The sequence below is a fragment of the Oncorhynchus clarkii genome, chromosome 6, assembly GCF_045791955.1.
Source record: "Oncorhynchus clarkii lewisi isolate Uvic-CL-2024 chromosome 6, UVic_Ocla_1.0, whole genome shotgun sequence".
Lineage (NCBI taxonomy): Eukaryota > Metazoa > Chordata > Actinopteri > Salmoniformes > Salmonidae > Oncorhynchus > Oncorhynchus clarkii.
Window position 1 is genome coordinate 52638004 of NC_092152.1, and position 22142 is coordinate 52660145.

At 41.4% G+C, this 22142-nt stretch overlaps 2 protein-coding genes across 3 annotated transcripts in view; both read right to left on the bottom strand.

Annotated features, from left to right (window-relative positions):
• The window catches only part of LOC139412124 (sodium- and chloride-dependent glycine transporter 2-like), a 61725-nt gene extending 60028 nt beyond the window's left edge, over positions 1–1697 (bottom strand). The window contains exon 1 of the mRNA XM_071158933.1: positions 1260–1697. Coding sequence (XP_071015034.1) covers positions 1260–1697 — 438 coding nt within the window. The remainder of the gene's footprint in view (positions 1–1259) is intronic.
• A 12065-nt stretch (positions 1698–13762) lies between these two features.
• LOC139412125 (protein arginine methyltransferase 3) overlaps positions 13763–22142 on the bottom strand; it is a 105262-nt gene continuing 96882 nt past the window's right edge. For both annotated transcript variants that reach the window (XM_071158936.1, XM_071158934.1), the window contains exon 16: positions 13763–14184. In XM_071158936.1, coding sequence (XP_071015037.1) covers positions 14075–14184 — 110 coding nt within the window. In that variant the 3' untranslated portion in view covers positions 13763–14074. The remainder of the gene's footprint in view (positions 14185–22142) is intronic.

A 22142-nucleotide genomic window follows, 5' to 3' on the forward strand; every position in this document is an offset into this window, starting at 1 on the left:
TACATTAAGTAACCATTTAGGACTTACATTTAGTATAGCCAATCATTAAAACGTCTCAGATCCCAAACCTCCTGCCTTACTGGGCGAAGGATTCGTTTCTTTATTCGATCTATCAAATTAGCCACAAGTATAGGCTATTTGCAACAGTCAGAACATACGAATACAACCCGCTTCAACACACATAATCATCTCGGGAACAACACTCTTTGATTGATGTGAGCATTTTAAAACATGACAGGACAAATTCATATGAATATTCATAAATACAGATAATTCCAATTTCCTTATTTCTGATTCCCCGCCAATACGGGTAGAGGGAGAAAGGAGCAAGCTTATCAATGGAACACTGTCAGGCTGGCGCGTGGAGGAAGAGGAGAATGAGAGGAGTGGAGAGAGAAGAGGAGAGTGGCGAGGAATGCCCTCGCGGGGATTGTAACAATGGGCAGAATCCGCAGCCTTATGTAACCCATTACCAAGCGCTGTCATGGGTTTACCGAGACCAATCCCGAGAGAGCATGATGCGGGGTTTCTATCCCTCTTTCTATCCATACCTGACACACGGAGCAGCGTAGTGCGGGGGATATACCATTACTGTAGGCTGATACACAAACAACCATCTTACAGTAGGCCTATTCCTTTATCTCACTGCAGTGGGAAGATTCCGTCCATTCAGCACTTTCACGACGCCGTTTTAGACCAACTTTTGTTGACAGAATTTAATCAAATAGGTAGCCTACTCTAGCCAAATGCAGAGGGTCAGAACATCGAAATAGATAGCCTACCTTTTCCGTTCTATATTTTGATCATTTGCCATAATAACTGGGAATTCTTCTCAACTATTATATTGGTGAATTCTAACCCTGATTCATATACAATTGTAACCTCTGGTCACTGCATCTGGTCACTGCAAATGGAAACTCACTTGAATAGGCTATTTAGCTCACATTCTCTCAAATCATCCCTCAGCAGCAGTCTCCAGTGCCGGACTATCTCAGAAGGAGTCCCATGGGACCGTAATTACAACTTCTCCTCAGCCGCAGTATGTCACCCCCACCTCGGTTTCCTTATCCGTGAAAGACCTGATAACACCACAGCCAATCCCCTATCCTAATAGGCAATACAGGTTGCATGTCAGATAGATCACCACTCACTCCAAACCACGGTTCGTCTTGTAGTCCACCCCACCCCCTAAGCTCTCCTGACCCCGGTTGTTTGGACGATGCTCCCCGTATCGAAACAATTCGTTTGAGCCCACTTACCCCCATCACCGCGCCGGGCTGAACAGACGTGTTGCCATCTGCGCCCAGAATGATGGTGGTCTGGCTCATGGTGGTCCAGTTGCCCGATGCATTGTTTTGATCCCCGGTGACCCTAAGCGGGTCCCCGTACTGGACAGGGATATCCCGGGCAGCCGAGAGAGCAGCCACGGATCCAGGCACCGGCAGAGCGGCGTTTTTAAACGTCCCATAGACTTTGACTTCTCCCGGTTCTCCTGGTTTATTTTCCGTGGGACAGAAAGTTTTGCTCTCGTTGGATTGTGCTGGCTGAGGGGCCGGGTATGCTGCGGACGTTTGGTTAAAGGCATTATCCGGTTTGTTTGCTGAAACTCCCTCCGGCTGGTGCAACGGGTTACAACCGGTAGGAGCATTGGCCGGCTGTTTGGCCATCTCTCTCTGCTCGGAGAAATCCTGCAACATGTCATTTACAGATGAAGCTCATCACACAAGACAAGGGGTAAAAAATCATATAAAAAGCTATACAAACAGAAACACTTTAAGATGCATTTGCCAGCTCAATGTTAGCACTAATAGGCTATGAATTGAGAATTCGATTATTTTAGCGCTATTATTTCCAAATAAAAAATATGGGCTAATCACCTACAATAAAAATGCAGCAGCGCTGGGTGTTTCTGCAGTATTTTAAAAGCCCTTTGTTGCATGTTTTGGCTCCGCAGCTCTGGGCTTCAGATCACGGTCTGCGGGGGTTTGCCTCTCCTGTTCGCTGTTACTGCGAGATTCTTTAATTTTACGCCCCATTTCCCCCATGTCATTCAGCTCCACACAGCCACTGATTTTTTATGGGCAATAGACAAGCTGCCGGGCTCTTGACAGCTCCCCTCTCCCTGGCAGGCATGTATGATCACCGGCATCAGGCTACATCTCTGAGAGGACCCGGGCGTGCAGAAATACAAATTACTATCTCCGCATATATATCCTAACCAAGAGGAAACAAAGCAATGTAAGAGAGCGCGGGATTTCTAAACACAAACATGCTACATTTAGGTTGAAGTAAAAAAAAAAATTAAAAAAAAGGGGGGGAAAAGAGATCGTTTCTGCGTCTTGTGTCTATCACCTTGCATATAGTCTATATCTGATTTCGTTTTTATTCAAATGAAAACAAATACATTCAATAGAAATAGCCCTACTTAAATGGAAAAGATCGAACGAAACAAGTGTTTTTTTGATTGAACTGAATGCATCTTTTGCTCAGAGATTGCCATGTGAATGCGAGTTGTGAAAAGTTTCTGTGTGTGGAGCAGCGCTATGCAGCTCGATTTCGGTACCATGGACAGCGCACAACTCGGCTGCTGAGTTATTATCCATTATCTAGCATGCAGTTTGAATAAATGAAAATATTTCCACAAAACGAAGTAAGGCTGCTTCAACCATTTCGATAAATAAGATAACTTGTATGACAAATGTAATGTAGAATACAGAAAATAAACAAAGTATGTAGCATACTCACCATTTGTGAAGAGGCTTAAGACGTGCTGAAGCTGAAAGGCTGAAAAACAGCTGTAAAGAGAACTGGAAGATGTAGGAGTGGATTTGGCTGTGCTTAGTGCAAAGCTTTCTATACCCCAGTGGGAAATATTGGGTTTGCGTCAGTGCGGAGCAAGGTGCCCTTCGCTTGACATTTTCTTGATAATAAGAGTTTGATAAATCATTGGCCTTGGATTCTTATTTTTAAAGCTACACCGGGCGAAGACGCGCGGGAACGTGCGCATGTTGTTCACGCACATGCCGCTCAGTGTGTGCGTGCTTGGACTGACTCATTCACCAGCTGATTAATAATACACTTTTCTCGAGGGGATGTGTAAGTACACACGAGCTAGGGAGAATTTGCATGTAGGCCTAGATTACATTTTGGGGAATGAGAATGCATGCAGCACGTCAATTCGTGAGAGAACATGTACCATTTGTGGGAGAGACGATTACATTGATTGGGAAACTATTTCGTTAGATGGTTAATATGGTTTCTATTGTGTTGTAAGTATGCCTACTTTGCGTAAATGCTATTGAACATTTATTAAGAAAGTAATATGTTGAAAACACTGAAAACGTAACTTAACATCTAGTATCATATATTACTTATTTTGCCTATATTTTTATATTAGGATCACATATAATCATATAGACTACGACATATGATTATCAATTTTAAAAGCATATATTTCGTTTCCGTAAAGCCTGTGTCAGTAAATGTTTTGCACATACTATACAGTTTGGGCTATACTTTATCATACCAATTATTTACACAATTTTCCTTGTACAAATATTTGTGAAGTGTGTCATGACAAAAACTGCAGACTGCAAAGTCTTTTTTTTTGTTAAAGCCTCCAGGCTATATATAGACTTTACTACGCTTCAAGGAATTTAAGCACACGTGCGACATACGCGTAATGCGTTTCTGTGTGCGTCACCGAAACAAGCACTGATCAAGTGTAGAAAAAAGTGGGCGAGGTCTTCATGAAACGACTGAAGCTACTCATTTGTTAACCTCTTACGCAAGAAGGACACTTAAAAAAAAAACACGTGGTCATTGAGGTATCGTGCTACACTGGAGGCTTTGGAACTTTCCCAGCACCACACATAGCCTGCCCTAAAATACTGCATTGCGCACGGCATTGTTCAGCTTTCTCTTCTCTGATAACGAAATGTACCCCTAATTAAAAATTGGTTCATTCTCCTGGGCAAACAATCCCATGAGCATCCTATTGTGTTGTTATTTAGACACACCGTTATGCAACCAACCCAAACCCTTGAGAAAGATACAAAAATAATCCGAATAACACAACCCCGCAGAAACGGTCCAGCGACCTCTCAGTGTCTTTTAACGAGCTCGTCACTGTAGCCTGCGTACCTTATTAAATGTGCGATAAACACCTGCAATGCTTACTGCGCCCGTGTGGCCCGCGCCCCTCGTAAATCTGGGCCTCTACAGATAAGGGCCTCGCGCTGCTAAATTAGCTGGCTGCTCCAAGGTTTAATTACTTTGTCAACAGAGAATAATTGTAATTGATTTCTGCTCCTCTTTCCTTGTACCACTCACACCTTCCTCAATACACAGAATGGGAGAGGGCAGGAGACAGACTACTCTTAGAAGAAAAGGTTATTCGAGGATCCTTTTTGAGTTGCCACTGTGGGGGAACCTTTTTTGAAATGCAGTGTTCCTCGAGGGTACCAGTTTGAAAATGTTCTTTGAAGAACCTTTTTGAAAACGTCCTTCAAGGAACCTCTTTAGGAGGCATGTTTTTTTTAACCCGTTAATTATTAACGATATTTAGCAAGAATAATAGCCTAATAACAATAATCTATTAGCACACAACATCCATGGGTAATTTAAGATTTGTCAAAAGTATATACATATGTTATTGATATTTTAATTGGGTATATTAAACATGAAACAACAATAATACATATGAAAACAATACATCCAAAACAAAACAAGCTTATACTTTGGAGGAAACACTTTTTAAAAAATGAATGGATATTATCCATATAATCCACATATATATTTTAAAAGCTTAAGATATTGAAGTGGCCATAGCCTTACTTTAATGCTACACCACACACATGGAAAGATTTGATTTGTGCTCATCCATTATTTACCCTACTCCACACAAGAAGACACATACATTTGCACAGGAGGTGTGACAGCAAAGTATGCTATAGTCAAAGCTCAGATTTAAACCAATTACATAACCATTGGTTACCAACCACCACAGACAGATGAAGACGTGGAGTTCCATTGTCTGGGTGGTGCCCTGGAGAACACCCTGTTGCCAAAATGTTGGGTTTGGGGATGATTATATCAGAGGAGGCTGGTGGTGGGAGGAGCTATAGGAGGAGGGGCTTATTTTTGGCCTCCATTGAATGCCCAGAGCTCTTTCTTGCCTTATCTTTTGGCTGAAACATTTGGTGAACAATGTCTGTAAGAAAACATTGTTTGAAGTAGTGACATTTCAGATAATCTGTAAGCAAGACAAGTCATAGAAATCAAGTGGTGTTTGCATGTATTTGCGCTATTGTTAAAGTTTTGTTGGTAACCTGGTATGCAGAAATCACTGAGCGGAGCTATAATTCTATAATGCAACATACAGCGACTTCAGAAAGTATCCACACCACTTAACCTTGTCCACATTTTGTTGTGTTACAGCCTGCATTTCAAATGGATTAAAGGGTGATGTTGTCTCACTGATCTACACACAATAATACCCCAAACGTTTTATTTTTGTAGAACATTTTAGAAATTAATAAAAAATGTAACGCTGAAATGTCTAGTCAATAAGTATTCAACCTGTTTGTGCTTAACAAATTGCACAATACATTGCATGGACTCATTCCGTGTTCAATAATAGTGGTTAACATTATTTTTTAATGACTATCCCATCTCTGTACCCTACACATACAGATAAAGGTCCCTCAATCAAGTAGTGAATTTCAAGCACAGATTTCAACCACAAAGACCAAGGGAGGCTTTTCAATGCCTCGCAAAGAAAGGCAACGATTTGTAAATGTGTAAAAAAAAGAAAGAAAAAAAGCTGATGTTGAATAATATCCCTTTGAGCATGGGGAAGTTATTAATTAGGCTTTGGATGGTGTACCAATACACCCAGTCACTGCAAAGATACAGGTGTCCTTCCTTACTCAGTTGCCAGAGAGGAAGGAAACGGCTCAGGGATTTCACCATGAGGTCAATGGTGATTTTAAAACTGTTAAGAGTTTAATCGTTGTGATATGAGAAAACTGAGGACGGATCAACAACACTGTAGTTACTCCACAATATTAACCTAAAAAAACTGAGTGAAAAGAAGGAAGCCTGTACAGAATAAAAAATAAACATGCATCTTGATTGCAACAAGGCACTTAAGTAATACTGCAAAAAATGTGGCAAAGAAATGAACTTTTTGTCCTGAATAGAAAGTGTTACGTTTGGGTCAAATCCAACACAACACATATTTTCCAGCATGGTGGTGGCTGCATGTTATCAGTATGCTTGTCATCGGCAAGGAATAGGGAGTTTTTTAGGATAAAAAGAATACAGCTATAAGCACAGGCAAAATCCTAGAGGAAAACCTGGTTCAGTCTGCTTTTCAACAGACACTGGGAGACAAATTCACCTTTCAGCAGGACAACATTGAATGTTCTTGAGTGGCCTAGTTACAGTTTTGACTTAAATCATCTTGCAAATCTATGGTAAGACTTGAAAATGGCTGTCTGGCAACTTGAAAAAAAAGAAGAAATGGGCACAATCCAGGTGTACAAAGCTCTTAACTAAAATGAGTCACATATGTAATCGCTGCCAAAGGAGCTTCTACAACGTATTGGCTCAGGGGTGTGAACACTTATGTAAATTAGATATGTATGTATTTCATTTCCAATAAATTTGCAAACATTTCTAAAAACACTTTTTCACTTTGTCATTATGGGGTATTATGTGTAGATGGGTGAGATAAAACAAAATCTATGTAATACATTTTGAATTCAGGCAGTAACACAACAAAATGGGGACTAAGTCAAGGGGTATGAATACTTACTGAAGGCACTGTACAACCTGTGGAAGTTGTGCTTAGAAAGAGTATCCACTCACCCATGGCTCTGCACCCTTGTGCTTTAAAAACAAAAATGTACCCCTTTTTTCTCCCTAATTTCGTGGTATCCAATTGTTGTAGTAGCTACTATCTTGTCTCATTGCTACAACTCCCGTACGGGCTCGGGAGAGACGAAGGCTGAATGTCATGCGTCCTCCGATACACAACCCAACCAGCCGTACTGCTTCTTAACACAGCGCGCGTCCAACCCGGAAGCCAGCTACACCGCGCACCTGGCAACCTTGGCTAGCGCGCACTGCGCCCGGCCTGCCACAGGAGTCGCTGGTGCGCGATGAGACAAGGAGATCCCTACCGACCAATCCCTCCCTAACCCGGACGACGCTAGGCCAATTGTGCGTCGCCCCATGGACCTCCCGGTCGCGGCCGGTTACGACAGAGCCTGGGCGCGAACCCAGGGACTCTGATGGCACAGCTGGCCCTTAACCACTGCGCCACCCGGGAGGCACCACCCTTGTGCTTTAAGCATAGATATCTTGCAAGTATCTTTCTGCCGATGGCTCTATACTCCTTGCTGTCCTCTATGTTGGGGAATTTTGAAATGTAGACATGGACTGTCTCCTCTACTAGTTTACTCCACACAGCATCTATTTCTTCCTTTGTCTATCACTCCACACTCACACGCATGCACAAACAATAATTCAACAGATATCAAAATCGTCTCAGTTCTTGTAGGCCTAGTGTCATATGGTGCCATATGGTGCCATTTAGTGGTGTAGTGTGGCCGACTTTGAATGCAGCAACTAATCATTGTCAAATCCATTAGAGGCTAATTCATTGTTTGACTCCAGATGTAGTATATAGATTCAATCTGACTTATGGTTCATGAGAAGATTAGCATATGTGCTAACGTGCATCTATAGGTACAGTGCGGCCATATTTAAAAGCAGCAACCATTTTTTCTTAGAACCATTAAAGACTGATGTAATGAGACTAAATACAACATCTGGAGTGAACCTGACTGACGTATGGTTCACGAGGAGAAGATGAATGCAGATGATTTTGAGAGTTAGCGTTACAAATTTAAAGAATGAATTGTTAAAATGTTTGTTTTTTGAGATATCAATACCAAATTCAGTGTGGTTCATCTTAGGGATGTCCATGATAGTAATAACAAGTTTCAAGTTGATAGGCCACTGTGGGGTGGATTTACACTGGTTTAAATGGACATGTCTGAGTTTTGATTTGTCAATAACCCTGCCATCTTTTGACCAATCCCTTAGCTTTCGAATTAGAACAAAAAGTCACCAATCTATGCTTGAGTTATTTAGCCATGTAAAAAAAGAAAAAACATTAATAATGGATCTTCACAGCTTTGTGGTGAACCCCTAATAAGACCATTTATTCACGGCACAAGTATTGAAAGACGCGGGACACTCAGAAGTGGAAAAATAGCTTTATTAAGCAAAACCAAAGAGGCGACAGTCGCCACCTGATTACAAACCAGCAATCCTTTATTTTTCAGAACTTATGATTCATGATCTAAGGAAGAGAGTGGAAAAGCATTCTGTTGTCAGCAGACCTCAATGGAGTATGCAGAGGGGGAGGTTTTTGTCAGATTTTTTTTAGGGCAGAAATAAAACTCACTGTGATGACGTCCCAAATGGCACCGTATTCCCTACATAGTGCACTACTTTTGACCAGAGCTTTGACCAGAGCTTTATGCCATTTGGGATGCAGACTATATGCTGCTAGTAGTAGACCTGACAATCTGGAAAAAGTGCTTGCTTTTTCTTGTTTAAAGGCTGTCATCTGTGCTAGATAAAACAGTGATCGGGTGACACAGTTAGGCAAGATAACACGTTACATTTAGTTTTATAAGGCACATTTCAATGGGTTAAAGGTCAAACCTGGTGAAAATGGGCACAATGGACATAAACTCAGCAAAAAAATCCATGTCCTCTCACTTGCAACTGCTTTTTTTTCAGCAAACTTAACATGTGTAAATATTTGTATGAACGTAAGATTCAACAACTGAGACATAAACTGAACAAGTTCCACAGTCATGTGACTAACAGAAATGGAATAATGTGTCCCTGAACAAAGGGGGGGGGGGGGGGGGGGGGCAAAATCAAAAGTAACAGTCAGTATCTGGTTTGGCCACAAGTTGCATTAAGAACTGCAGTGCATCTCCTCCTCATGGACTGCACCAGATTTGCCAGTTCTTGCTGTGAGATGTTACCCCACCCACCAAGGCACCTGCAAGATCCCGGACATTTCTGGGGGGAATGGCACTAGCCCTCACCCTCAGATTCAACACATGAGTACCACATGAGGGAGGAGGTCTTCCCTGTAACGCACAGCTTTGAGATTGCCTGCAATGTCAACAAGCTCAGTCCGATGATGCTGCGACACACCGCCCCAGACCATGACGGACCCTGTGGGTTTGTGCCCATAGGCGACATTGTTGCCGGTGATGTCTGGTAAGGACCTGCCTTACAACAGGCCTACATGCCCACAATCCAGCCTCTCTCAGCCTATTGAGGACAGTCTGAGCACTGATGGAGGGATTGCGCATTCCTGGTGTAACTCGGGCAGTCGTTGTTGCCATCCTGTACCTGTCCCGCATGTGTGATGTTCGGATGTACCGATCCTGTGCAGGTGTTGTTACACGTGGTCTCCCACTGCGAGGATGATCAGCTATCCGTCCTGTCTCCCTGTAGCGCTGTCTTAGGCATCTCACAGTACGGACATTGCAATTTATTGCCCTGACCACATCTGCAGTCCTCATGCCTCCTTGCAGCATGCATAAGGCACGTTCATGCAGATGAGCAGGGACCCTGGGCATCTTTCTTTTGGTGTTTTTCCGATTCAGTAGAAAGGCCTCTTTAGTGTCATTAGCTTTCATAACTGTGACCTTAATTGCCTACCATCTGTAAGCTGTTAGTGTCTTAACGACCGTTCCACAGGTGCATGTTCATTAATTGTTTATGGTTCATTGAACAAGCATGGGAAGCAGTGTTTAAACCCTTTACAATGAAGATCTGTGAAGTGATTTCGATTTTTTACAAATGATCTTTGAAAGACAGGGTCCTGAAAAAGGGACGTTTCTTTTTTTGTTGAGTTAAGAAATATATTTTTGTCAAATATCCTGAAATTCTCAACCAATCAGTCAATTATCAAACATAAACACTTGGATTATGGATGTGTTAATGGTTTCTTTCATTCAGTTATTATGCTTTAAGACAAGCAAATATACAGAAAGGATGAACATTCAGATTTTTTTTCAGATTTTCAGCAACAGTACCCACCAAGTACCCTTTTCAGATGACCTAGACCAGGGCTCTCCAAATCTATTATTGGAGAGCCACTGTCCTGTAGGTTTTCACTCCGATCCTAATCTAGCACACCCAATTCTAATAATTAGCTGGTTTATAAGCTGAACCAGGTTAGTTACAAATGGGGTTGGAGTGAAAACCTACAGGAGGGTAGCGCTCCAGGAACAGGGTTGGAAACCCCTGACGTAGACACTATGAGAAAACTGCAAGAGACCCCACTGTAATAGGATAGTCACAGATTGTGACCAAAGTTACTGAACATATCAATATAAACCAGGGATGGGCAACTCTAGTCCTCGGGGACCTGGATGGTGTCACACTTTTGCCTCAGTCCCAGCTAACACACCTGACTCCAATAATAAGCTAACTCATGATCTTCAGTTTAGAACACAATTAGTTGAATCACCTGTATATGCTAGGAATGGGGAAAAGGGCCCTGATGAATTGGGGCTGTTCTGAGTCTTTTCCTAATATGTTAAATATATATATATATATATACATATACATATACATATATATATATATACACACACAGTTGTGGCCAAAGGTTTTGAAAATGACACAAATATTAATTTCCACAAAGATTGCTGCTTCAGTGTCTTTAGATATTTTTTTTGAGATGTTACTATGGAATACTGAAGTATAATTTCATAAGTGTCAAAGGCTTTTATTGACATTTACACAAAGTTGATGCAAAGAGTCAATATTTGCAGTATTTTCCAGTGACCCTTATTTTTCAAGACCTCTGCAATCCGCCCTGACATGCTGTCAATTAACTTCTGAGCCACATCCTGACTGATGGCAGCCCATTCTTGCATAATCAATGCTCGGAGCTTGTCAGAAATGGTTGGTTTTTGTTTGTCCAACCGCCTCTTGAGGATTCACCACAAGTTCTCCATGGGATTAAGGTCTGGAGAGTTTCCTGGCCATGGACCCAAAATATCGATGTTTTGTTCCTCGAGCCACTTAGTTATCACTTTTGCCTTATGGCAAGGTGCTCCATCGTGCTGGAAAAGGCATTGCTAGTCATCAAACTGTTCCTGGATGGTTGGGAGAAGTTGCTCTCGGAGGATGTGTTGGGACCATTCTTTATTCATGGCTGTGTTCTCAGGCAAAATTCTGAGTGAGCCCAATCCCTTGGCTGAGAAGCAACCCCACACAGGATGCTTTACGGTTGGCATGACACAGGACTGATGGTAGCGCTCACCTTGTCTTCTCCGGAAAAGCTTTTATCCAGATGCCCCAAACAACCAGAAAGGGATTCATCATAGAAAATGACTGTAGCCCTAACCCAGTTCTTAGTAGTCCAATCCCTGTACCTTTTGCAGAATATCAGTCTGTCCCTGATGTTTTTCCTGGAGAGAAGTGGCTTCTTTGCTGCCCTTCTTGACACCAGGCCATCCTCCAAAAGTATTTGCCTCACTGTGCGTGCAGATGCACTCACACCTGCCTGCTGCCATTCCTGAGCAAGCTCTGTACTGGTGGTGCCCCGATCCCACAGCTGAATCAACTTTAGGAGACGGTACTGATGCTTGCTGGACTTTCTTGGGCACCCTGAAGCCTTCTTCATAACAATTGAACCTCTCTCCTTGAAGTTGTTGATGATCCGATAAATGGTTGATTTAGGTGCAATCTTACTGGCAGCAATATCCTTGCCTGTGAAGCCCTTTTTGTGCAAAGCAATGATGACGGCACGGGTTTCCTTGTAGGTAACCATGGTTGACAGAGGAAGAACAATGATTCCAAGCACCACCCTCCTTGTGAAGCTTCCAGTCTGTTATTTGAACTCAATCAGCATGACAGAGTGATCGCCAGCCTTGTCCTCATCAACTCTCACACCTGTGTTAACGAGAGAATCACTAACGTGATATCAGCTGGACCTTTTGTGGCAGGGCTGAAATGCAGTGGAAAAGTTTTACATGGCAATGAGGGACTTTGCAATTAATTGAAATTCATCTGATCACTCTTCATAACATTCTGGAGTATATGCAAATTGCCATCATACAAACTGAGGCAGCAGACTTTGTGAAAATTCATATGTGTCATTCTCAAAACATTTGGCCACGACTGTACACTGAGTATACCAAAAATTAGGAACACCTTCCTAATATTGAGTTGCAAACCCCTTCCACTTTTGCCCTCAAAACAGCCTCAATTCGCCAGGGCATGAACCCTCCAAGTTATCGAAAGCTTTCCACAGGGATGCTGGCCTATGTTGACTCTAATGTTTCCCACAGTTGTGTCAAGTTGGCTGGATGTCCTTTGGGAGGTGGAGCATACTTGATACAAACAGGACACTGTTGAGAGTGAAAACCGGTGTGACCTGGCACCTACTACCATACCCCTTTCAAAGGCACTTAAATATTTTGTCTTGCCGATTCACCCTGAATTGCACAAATACACAATCGATGTCTCAATTGTCTGAAGGCTTAAAAATCCTTCTTTAACCTGTCTATTTCCACTTTATCCACACCGACTGAATTGGATTTAACAAGTGACATCAAAGCATCATAGCTTCACCTGGTCAGTCTATGTCATGGAAAGAGCAGGTGTTCTTAATGTTTTTGTATACTCAGTGTACATTTATTTTATATTCAGTGAATATGGCCGAAATCTATCATTACCTCAAAAATGTCAACTTTTAACTGCATTTACACTTGCCCCCTTAGTTCCAATATCTCTACCACAGAATGTCAGATCCTTATTGTTCAGAAGTGTCTTGCTGTGTAGTTTGAAGGGCTCTACACTGTCTGAGAAAGTTATTTTTGTTCGCTAATGCCCAAGTTTGGCCAAAATGATGGAAAATATACTTTTTCTTTGTATATGCATGACTCAAAGCATAATAATTGTAACAAACATGTTTATTCCATAATCTAAGTATGTACTGTATGTATGCAAATAGTCCGTTTATATTATCATAGTATGTTCAGTGAATTTGGTCAAAATGTGTGACTATCCCATTTGGCTGCTTGTACATTTTATCCCTTAAAAATTACATTATAGTTTCAATATCTCTGGCCCAGAATGTCACATTCTTACGAGGTTTAGTTCTTCTGATTGAGTGTGGTCTCCTGCAGTTTTCTCAAAGGGTCAACATCAGTGCTCTCCAACCCTGTTCCTGGAGAACTACCGTCATGTAGGTTTTCATTCCAATCCTAATCTAGCACACCGGATTATAATATCCTGAACATATCCTGCCTGAAAAGGCAGTTAACCCACTGTTCCTAGGCCGTCATTGAAAATAAGAATTTGTTCTTAACTGACTTGCCTAGTTAATATAAAGGTTAAAAAAATATATATATATATATATATATGTTTGATAATCCACTCAGTTTTAATGATCATTTCAGGATGTTTGACCTAAATCTATTACTATTTCCTTCATGCCCATTTTTACCAGATTTGACCTTTAACTGATTGAAAATTGCCTTAAAAATCAAAAAATATATGTGTTATCCAGCCTAACTTTGTGTATCAGGAAAAAATGGGAATGTCACAGGAAAGTGTTGACTCTGTGCAAAAGTGAAAAATGTTTCCACAGCCAAGCAGAAACATTTTTGAGAAATGCCGCTTGCCAAGAAATCAACTCAGATTCTGTATGAGGGAATGTGTTTATTAACAGGTATGGCATTAAAAATGCAGTGAACTCCACAGCTTGTTGTTCAAGCACACTTCATACTCTCCCTGTCTCACCACTCTGTCAGTCTAACTTTCAATTTTTTTTTAAACGAATCCCTATATTATCTACATTTACTGCTCCATATGAAGATAAGCTGTTTCTGATTCCATAAGAGTTAAACATTTCATAATAACAACCATAATAATACTAATTGTTTTGGCAAAGTCTGGGGAATATTTTAGTTCAGCCACACTATTGATGATCGTAGTCATGTGATCAGTGAACTCACTGCAGGCTGTAGGTCTGCTTCATGTCATGGAGGTCAAAGGTGATGAACAGCGAGCGGGGATCCTTTTTGTTTTTGCGTACGGTGATCCGTCCCTGAAGCTCCTCCCCTAAAGAGGAAAACCAACAATAAAAGTGAGAGGCTGAGCACCAACCTTTGACTTCTGTTCACCTGTATTGGAGCGCTGCAGGGTGAAGTTTCCCTAGGAACAGATCTAGGATCAGCTTCCCCTCCCCCAATCCTAAACTCGACCATTAATGGTAATATGCTACACTGAGTCTAGAGGCAGAACCCCTCCTAGGCAGTTTAAGAGTAGGGCTATTCAGTTATAGTCCCGGAGTGCCACATCAACATATTGAATATACTCTCAGGCCAATAATTCAAAATCAATACATAATAAATAAATACATTAATTGATCAGAGTAAAAGGTATTAAATCCAGGTACTCCAAAGCGCCAATGTGTTTGTGTGTGTGAGAGTGAGTGAGTGAGTGAGTGAGTGAGTGAGTGAGTGAGTGAGTGAGTGAGTGAGTGAGTGAGTGAGAGAGAGAGAGAGAGAGAGAGAAGGATTTGATGCATGTAGAAGAGTGGATGTGTATTGGGACAGTGACACATGTTTAGTTGTTTTTGCTCCAGCACTTCTACATTAATGTGGATGCTACCATGATTACGGATAATCCTCAGTGAATCGTGAATAACGATGAGTGAGAATTGTTAAGTTCATGTTTTAAGTATCCCTATATTTCTGTTACTACGGGGCTATCACTCGGTTAAGAGTGCGCCTGCGCAGGGAGTCTTGTAGTTGATGGACCTACTAGCCTTGAGTGGAATGGCTACCTTGTAGTGTGTTCATACGGTATAGTAAACTTTGTTCAACTGGAACCTTGTCATTGTGTCATTTCGAGTTAACAAGAATAATGATTAGTGATGCACAAATAGCATAACCCCCCCCGAAAAGTCTTGAGGTATGATATTTGCGCATCTAACTTTCTCACTCGTAATTATTCACGATTCATTCAGAATTATCCGTAATCATGGTAGCATCCACATTAAATGTAGAAGTGTTAAGAAAAATATTATATTCTTATTTACAGTAAAAGTGACTCCAAATTGACACAATACATTATTTACCATTCATGTCTATTGAGCCCAATAGATTATTATCTGAAACGCATCCAAAACAGATAGCAAATGCATAAAACAAATGTGTAGAGTCACAAGCTTGATGTAGTCAGTGTGTGAATATGAATATGGGACCAAATGCTATACTTTTTACTACTTTAATACGCAAGTGAATTTGTCCCAATACTTTTTTTGGGGGGAGGAGGGGGCTATGTAATGGTTCAACCTCAAATTAAAGTTTTCACTTAAACCACATAGCCATTGCATCATTTCACATCCAAAGTGCTGAAGCAGAGCGCCAAAGCAACAACACATGTGTTACTGTCCCTATACTTTTGGAGCTCACTGTATATGTGCTTTGGTATGTGCCTACGAGAGAGAGACAGAGCATTTGTGTGTGAGTGAGAGAAAGTGTCTGTGCGTCAGTGAGAGAGAGGGTGTGTGTGTGTGTGTGTGCATAGCCAGATGGTGTGGTGAACCTCACGTGTTTCAGTACGATTGCACACCACAGTGTGTTGGCAATATAGGGGGGGGGGGGGGGGCAGGAGGAGAAGATGATAATTACAACATAAAATCACTTTGATTAACTCCACGTGTGTCTGCCGGGGGTAAATGAATGTTTACCCAATCGGCAAACAAGTCCTCCTCTATGCCAGGCGTTCCCTATTGATGGAGGTTAGAGGAGGACACGGAGAGAAGGAAAAAAAACGCTGACGGTGGCGTTTTCCTGAGCGAAGCTGCTGCTGCCGATGACTGTCTCATCTGAACTGTCACTGTGGCGACACTGTCAACATAGCAAAGTCTCTGGGCGCCACGCTCCGAGGCTGTCACTCCATTACAGCGGAGTGATGTACACACTGGAGCAGAGGAAGCAGAGGAGAGAGTGTGTGTGTGTGTGTGTGTGTGTGTGTGGGGGGGGGGGGGGGGATGAGAGTGAATGTGTGTGTATCGGTTTCTCTGTGTGTTAATAACAGGGTCGTTCTTGAATTGTGGGGGCATTTGGGCATGGCATTTTGGAAATGAACTTCCCATACTAAATCAACTAATATGACTAATGACTTTAAATAATTGTTACCAGTATTATAACATTGTGCCACTGCAACCAGTAGGGGAGTAACACCAATGACAGTAACACTAATGACACATTTTAGGTAATTGAGGATTTTCTTAAAGTAATAATGTAGTGAAAATCTCACTTTTAGAAGTAAATATTCTGTTAAAGGGATACTTCCCCAGAGTCAGATGAAGTCTTGGATACTATTTGTATGTCTCTTTGTCCAGTATGAAGGAAGATAGAGGTAGTTTTGCGAGCCAATGCTAACTAGCGTTAGCACAATGACTGCGAAGGGACTCTGACCAAATCCGAAGTATCCCTTTAACTCATACACAAATAATGTTGTTGACTCATCCTATACTCGTATTTGTGGCCAAAACATACATTTAGAAAAAAACCCTACCTCAAACTTGTGGATGTTTCAAAAATCCTTGCTAATTCCTCATATAAGGCGACGTCACGTTGGCTCATTAGCTGAGCTGGCTAATCAGCGGATTACTTTAATATATATATATATATACACACTACCGTTCAAAAGTTTGGGGTCACTTAGAAATGTCCTTGTTTTCCATGAAATATAGTCATGACATTGACAAGGCTATAAATAATGATTTCTCATTGAAATAATAATTGTGTCCTTCAAACTTTGCTTTCGTCAAAGAAACCTCAATTTTCAGCAATTACAGCCTTGCAGACCTTTGGCATTCTACTTGTCAATTTGTTGAGGAAATCTGAAGAGATTTCACGCCATGCTTCCTGAAGCACCTCCCACAAGTTGGATTGGCTTGATGGGCACTTCTTACGTACTATACGGTCAAGCTACTCCCACAACAGCTCAATAGGGTTGGGATCCGGTGACTGTGCTGGCCACTCCATTATAGACAGAATACCAGCTGACTGCTTCTTCCCTAAAAAGTTATTGCATAGTTTGGAGCTGTGCTTTGGGTCATTGTCCTGTTGTAGGAGAAAATTGGCTCCAATTAAGTGCCGTCCACAGGGTATGGCATGCAGTTGCAAAATGGGGTCCCTTGACCCTGTAGAAATCTCCCACATGACCACCACCAAAGCACCCCTTGACCATTTCAGTCTCTCGATGTGCAAAACTGATAGAGACATACCCCAAGAGACTTACAGCTGTAATCGAAGCAAAAGGTGGCGCTACAAAGTATTAACTTAAGGGGGCTGAATAATTTTGCACGCCCAATTTTTCAGTTTTTGATTTGTTAAAAAAGTTTGAAATATCCAATAAATTATTCAGCCCCCTTAAGTTAATACTTTGTAGCGCCACCTTTTGCTGCGATTACAGCTGTAAGTCGCTTGGGGTATGTCTCTATCAGTTTTGCACATCGAGAGACTGAATTTTTTTCCCATTCCTCCTTGCAAAACAGCTCGAGCTCAGTGAGGTTGGATGGAGAGCATTTGTGAACAGCAGTTTTCAGTTCTTTCCACAGATTCTCGATTGGATTCAGGTCTGGACTTTGACTTGGCCATTCTAACACCTGGATATGTTTATTTTTGAACCATTCCATTGTAGATTTTGCTTTATGTTTTGGATCATTGTCTTGTTGGAAGACAAATCTCCGTCCCAGTCTCAGGTCTTTTGCAGACTCCATCAGGTTTTCTTCCAGAATGGTCCTGTATTTGGCTCCATCCATCTTCCCATCAATTTTAACCATCTTCCCTGTCCCTGCTGAAGAAAAGCAGGCCCAAACCATGATGCTGCCACCACCATGTTTGACAGTGGGGATGGTGTGTTCAGGCTGATGAGCTGTGTTGCTTTTACGCCAAACATAACGTTTTGCATTGTTGCCAAAAAGTTCAATTTTGGTTTCATCTGACCAGAGCACCTTCTTCCACATGTTTGGTGTGTCTCCTAGGTGGCTTGTGGCAAACTTTAAACTACACTTTTTATGGATATCTTTAGGAAATGGCTTTCTTCTTGCCACTCTTCCATAAAGGCCAGATTTGTGCAATATACGACTGATTGTTGTCCTATGGACAGAGTCTCCCACCTCAGCTGTAGATCTCTGCAGTTCACCCAGAGTGATCATGGGCCTCTTGGCTGCATCTCTGATCAGTCTTCTCCTTGTATGAGCTGAAAGTTTAGAGGGACGGCCAGGTCTTGGTAGATTTGCAGTGGTCTGATACTCCTTCCATTTCAATATTATCGCTTGCACAGTGCTCCTTGGGATGTTTAAAGCTTGGGAAATCTTTTTGTATCCAAATCCGGCTTTAAACTTCTTCACAACAGTATCTCGGACCTGCCTGGTGTGTTCCTTGTTCTTCATGATGCTCTCTGCGCTTTTAACGGACCTCTGAGACTATCACAGTACAGGTGCATTTATACGGAGACTTGATTACACACAGGTGGATTGTATTTATCATCATTAGTCATTTAGGTCAACATTGGATCATTCAGAGATCCTCACTGAACTTCTGGAGAGAGTTTGCTGCACTGAAAGTAAAGGGGCTGAATAATTTTGTACGCCCAATTTTTCAGTTTTTGATTTGTTAAAAAAGTTTGAAATATCCAATAAATGTCGTTCCACTTCATGATTGTGTCCCACTTGTTGTTGATTCTTCACAAAAAATACAGTTTTATATCTTTATGTTTGAAGCCTGAAATGTGGCAAAAGGTCGCAAAGTTCAAGGGGGCCGAATACTTTCGCAAGGCACTGTAACCTCTTCACTGTTGACGTTGATACTGGTGTTTTGTGGGTACTATTTAATGAAGCTGCCAGTTGAGGACTTGTGAGGCATCCGTTTCTCAAACTAGACACTCTAATGTACTTGTCCTCTTACTCAGTTGTGCACTGGGGCCTTGTTATGGGATTTTTATGAATAATTACTAATTTATGTATACATTTAGGTTAGAAATATAACTAAACAGAATAGTACTCTGTTACTGTATGAATGTATGAATCTTATTAGAATCATAATACTGAAAATAAGGTGTGTAGTTTTAGTCAAGAATTAGAACAAGGACTTTCTGTTCCTTGTTAGAAACTAATGGAGCTATCGTCAGACCGGCTGGAATACTGTGTTCCTTACAGGACATTCTGTCCCACCCAGGGAGGGGAGAGACCTTGGGCTTGTAGTAGATTGTTTAACAGGTGGCAGACAATGTGAGAAGGCTTGTGAACTATATTGCCATTGTATCTGAGAGGAGGAGGGACATTTATGACGAAATGTGAGGCATATAAACCAATGTACATGGTATTATGACCAGAACGTTCCCATGAATAAAAATGTACATATTGTACTATTGTAGACTGGGCCTCTGTCGGTCTTCATTTCTATCAGTATCCTACAAATTCTGATATAGCAGACTGAGTAGTTTAATTGAATTGGTTAATGAACACATAGTTACTAAATTCATCTAACAGGCCTCCCACTCCTCTTTCTATTCTGGTTAGAGGCAGTTTGCACTGTTGTGTGAAGGGAGGAGTACAAAGCGTTGTAAGAGATCTTCAATTTCTTGGCAATTTCTCGCATGGAATAGCCTTCATTTCTCAGAACAAGAATAGCGTCAGTGTAGTTTCAGAAGAAAGTTATTTGTTTCTGGCCATTTTGAGCCTGCAATCGAACCCACAAATGCGGATGCTCCAGATACTCAACTAGTCTAAAGAAGGCTGGTTCAATTGCCTCTTTAATCAGTACAACAGTTTTCAGCTGTGCTAACATGATTGCAACGGGTTTTCTAATGATCAATTAGCCCTGTAAAATTATAAACTTGGATTAGCTAACGTGCCAATGGAACACAGGAGTGATGGTTGCTGAAAATGGGTCTCTGTACGCCTTTGTAGATATTCCATTAAAAATCAGCGGTTTCCAGCTACAATAGTCATATACAACCTTAATGTCGACACTGTATGTCTGATCCATTTGATGTTATTTCAATGGACAACAAATGTGCTTCTCTTTCAAAAACAAGGACATTTCTAAGTGACCCCAAACTTTTGAACGGTAGTGTGTATATATATATATATATATATATATATATATATATATATATATATGCCACTTCTCTCCAGGAAAAACATCAGGGACAGACTGATATTCTACAAAAGGTACAGGGATTGGACTACTAAGAACTGGGCTAAAGTCATTTTCTATGATGAATCCCTTTCTGGTTGTTTGGGGCATCCGGATAAAAGCTTGTTCGGAGAAGACAAGGTGAGCGCTACCATCAGTCCTGTGTCATGCCAACAGTAAAGCATCCTGTGTGGGGTTGCTTCTCAGCCAAGGGATTGGGCTCACTCAGAATTTTGCCTGAGAACACAGCCATGAATAAAGAATGGTCCCAACACATCCTCCGAGAGCAACTTCTCCCAACCATCCAGGAACAGTTTGGTGACTAGCAATGCCCTTTCCAGCACGATGGAGCACCTTGCCATAAGGCAAAAGTGATAACTAAGTGGCTTGAGGAACAAAACATCAATATTTTGGGTCCATGGCCAGGAAACTCCCCAGACCTTAATCCCATTGAGAACTTGTGGTCAATCCTCAAGAGGCGGGTGGACAAACAAAAACCAAACATTTCTGACAAACTCCAAGCATTGATTATGCAAGAATGGGCTCAAGAATGGGCTCAGAAGTTAATTGACAGCATGCCAGGGCGGACTGCAGAGGTCTTGAAAAAGAAGGGTCAACACTGCAAATATTGACTCTTTGCATCAACTTCGTGTAATTGTCAATAAAAGCCTTTGCCACTTATGAAATGCTTGTAATTATACTTCAGTATTCTTCCATAGTAACATCTCACAAAAAATATCTAAAGACACTGAAGCAGCAAACTTTGTGGAAATTAATATTTGTGTCATTTTCAAAACTTTTGGCCACAACTGTGTGTATATATATATATATACACAGTATTTAAGGTCGACCGATTATGATTTTTCAACGCCGATACCGATACCGATTATTGGAGGACCAAAAAAGCCGATACCGATTAAATCGACCGATTTTTTATTTATTTATTTGTAATAATGACAATTACAATAATACTGAATGAACACTTATTTTAACATAATATAATACATCAATAAAATCAATTTAGCCTCAAATAAATAATGAAAAATGTTCAATTTGGTTTAAATAATGCAAAAACAAAGTGGTGGGGAAGAAAGTGAAAGTACAATATGTGCTATGTAAGAAAGCTAACGTTTAAGTTCCTTGCTCAGAACATGAAAGCTGGTGGTTCCTTTTAACATGAGTCTTCAATATTCCCAGGTAAGAAGTTTTAGGTTGTAGTTATTATACAAATTATAGGACTATTTCCCTCTATACCATTTGTATAAGCACTTTAGTATTGCCAGTCTAACAGTATAGCTTCCGTCCCTCTCCTCGCTCCTCCCTGGGCTCGAACCAGGAACACAACGACAACCTCGAAGCAGCGTTACCCATGCAGAGCAAGGGAAACAACCACTCCAAGGCTCAGAGCGAGTGACGTTTGAAACGCTATTAATGCGCGCTAACTAGCTAGCCATTTCACTTCGGTTACACCAGCCTCATCTCGGGAGTTGATAGGCTTGAAGTCATAAACAGGGCAATGCTTGACAAACAGCGAAGAGCTGCTGGCAAAACGCACTAAAGTGCTGTTTGAATGAATGTTTACGCGCCTGCTTCTGCCTACCTCCGCTCAGTCAGATACTTAGATACTTGTATGCTCAGTCAGATTATATGCAACGCAGGACACGCTAGATTAATATCTAGTAATATCATCAAGCATGTGTAGTTAACTAGTGATTATGATTGATTGATTGTTTTTTATAAGATAAGTTTAATGCTAGCTAGCAACTTACCTTGGCTTACTGCATTCGCGTAACAGGCAGTCTCCTTGTGGAGTGCAACGAGAGAGAGGCAGGTCATTATTGCGTTGGACTAGTTAAC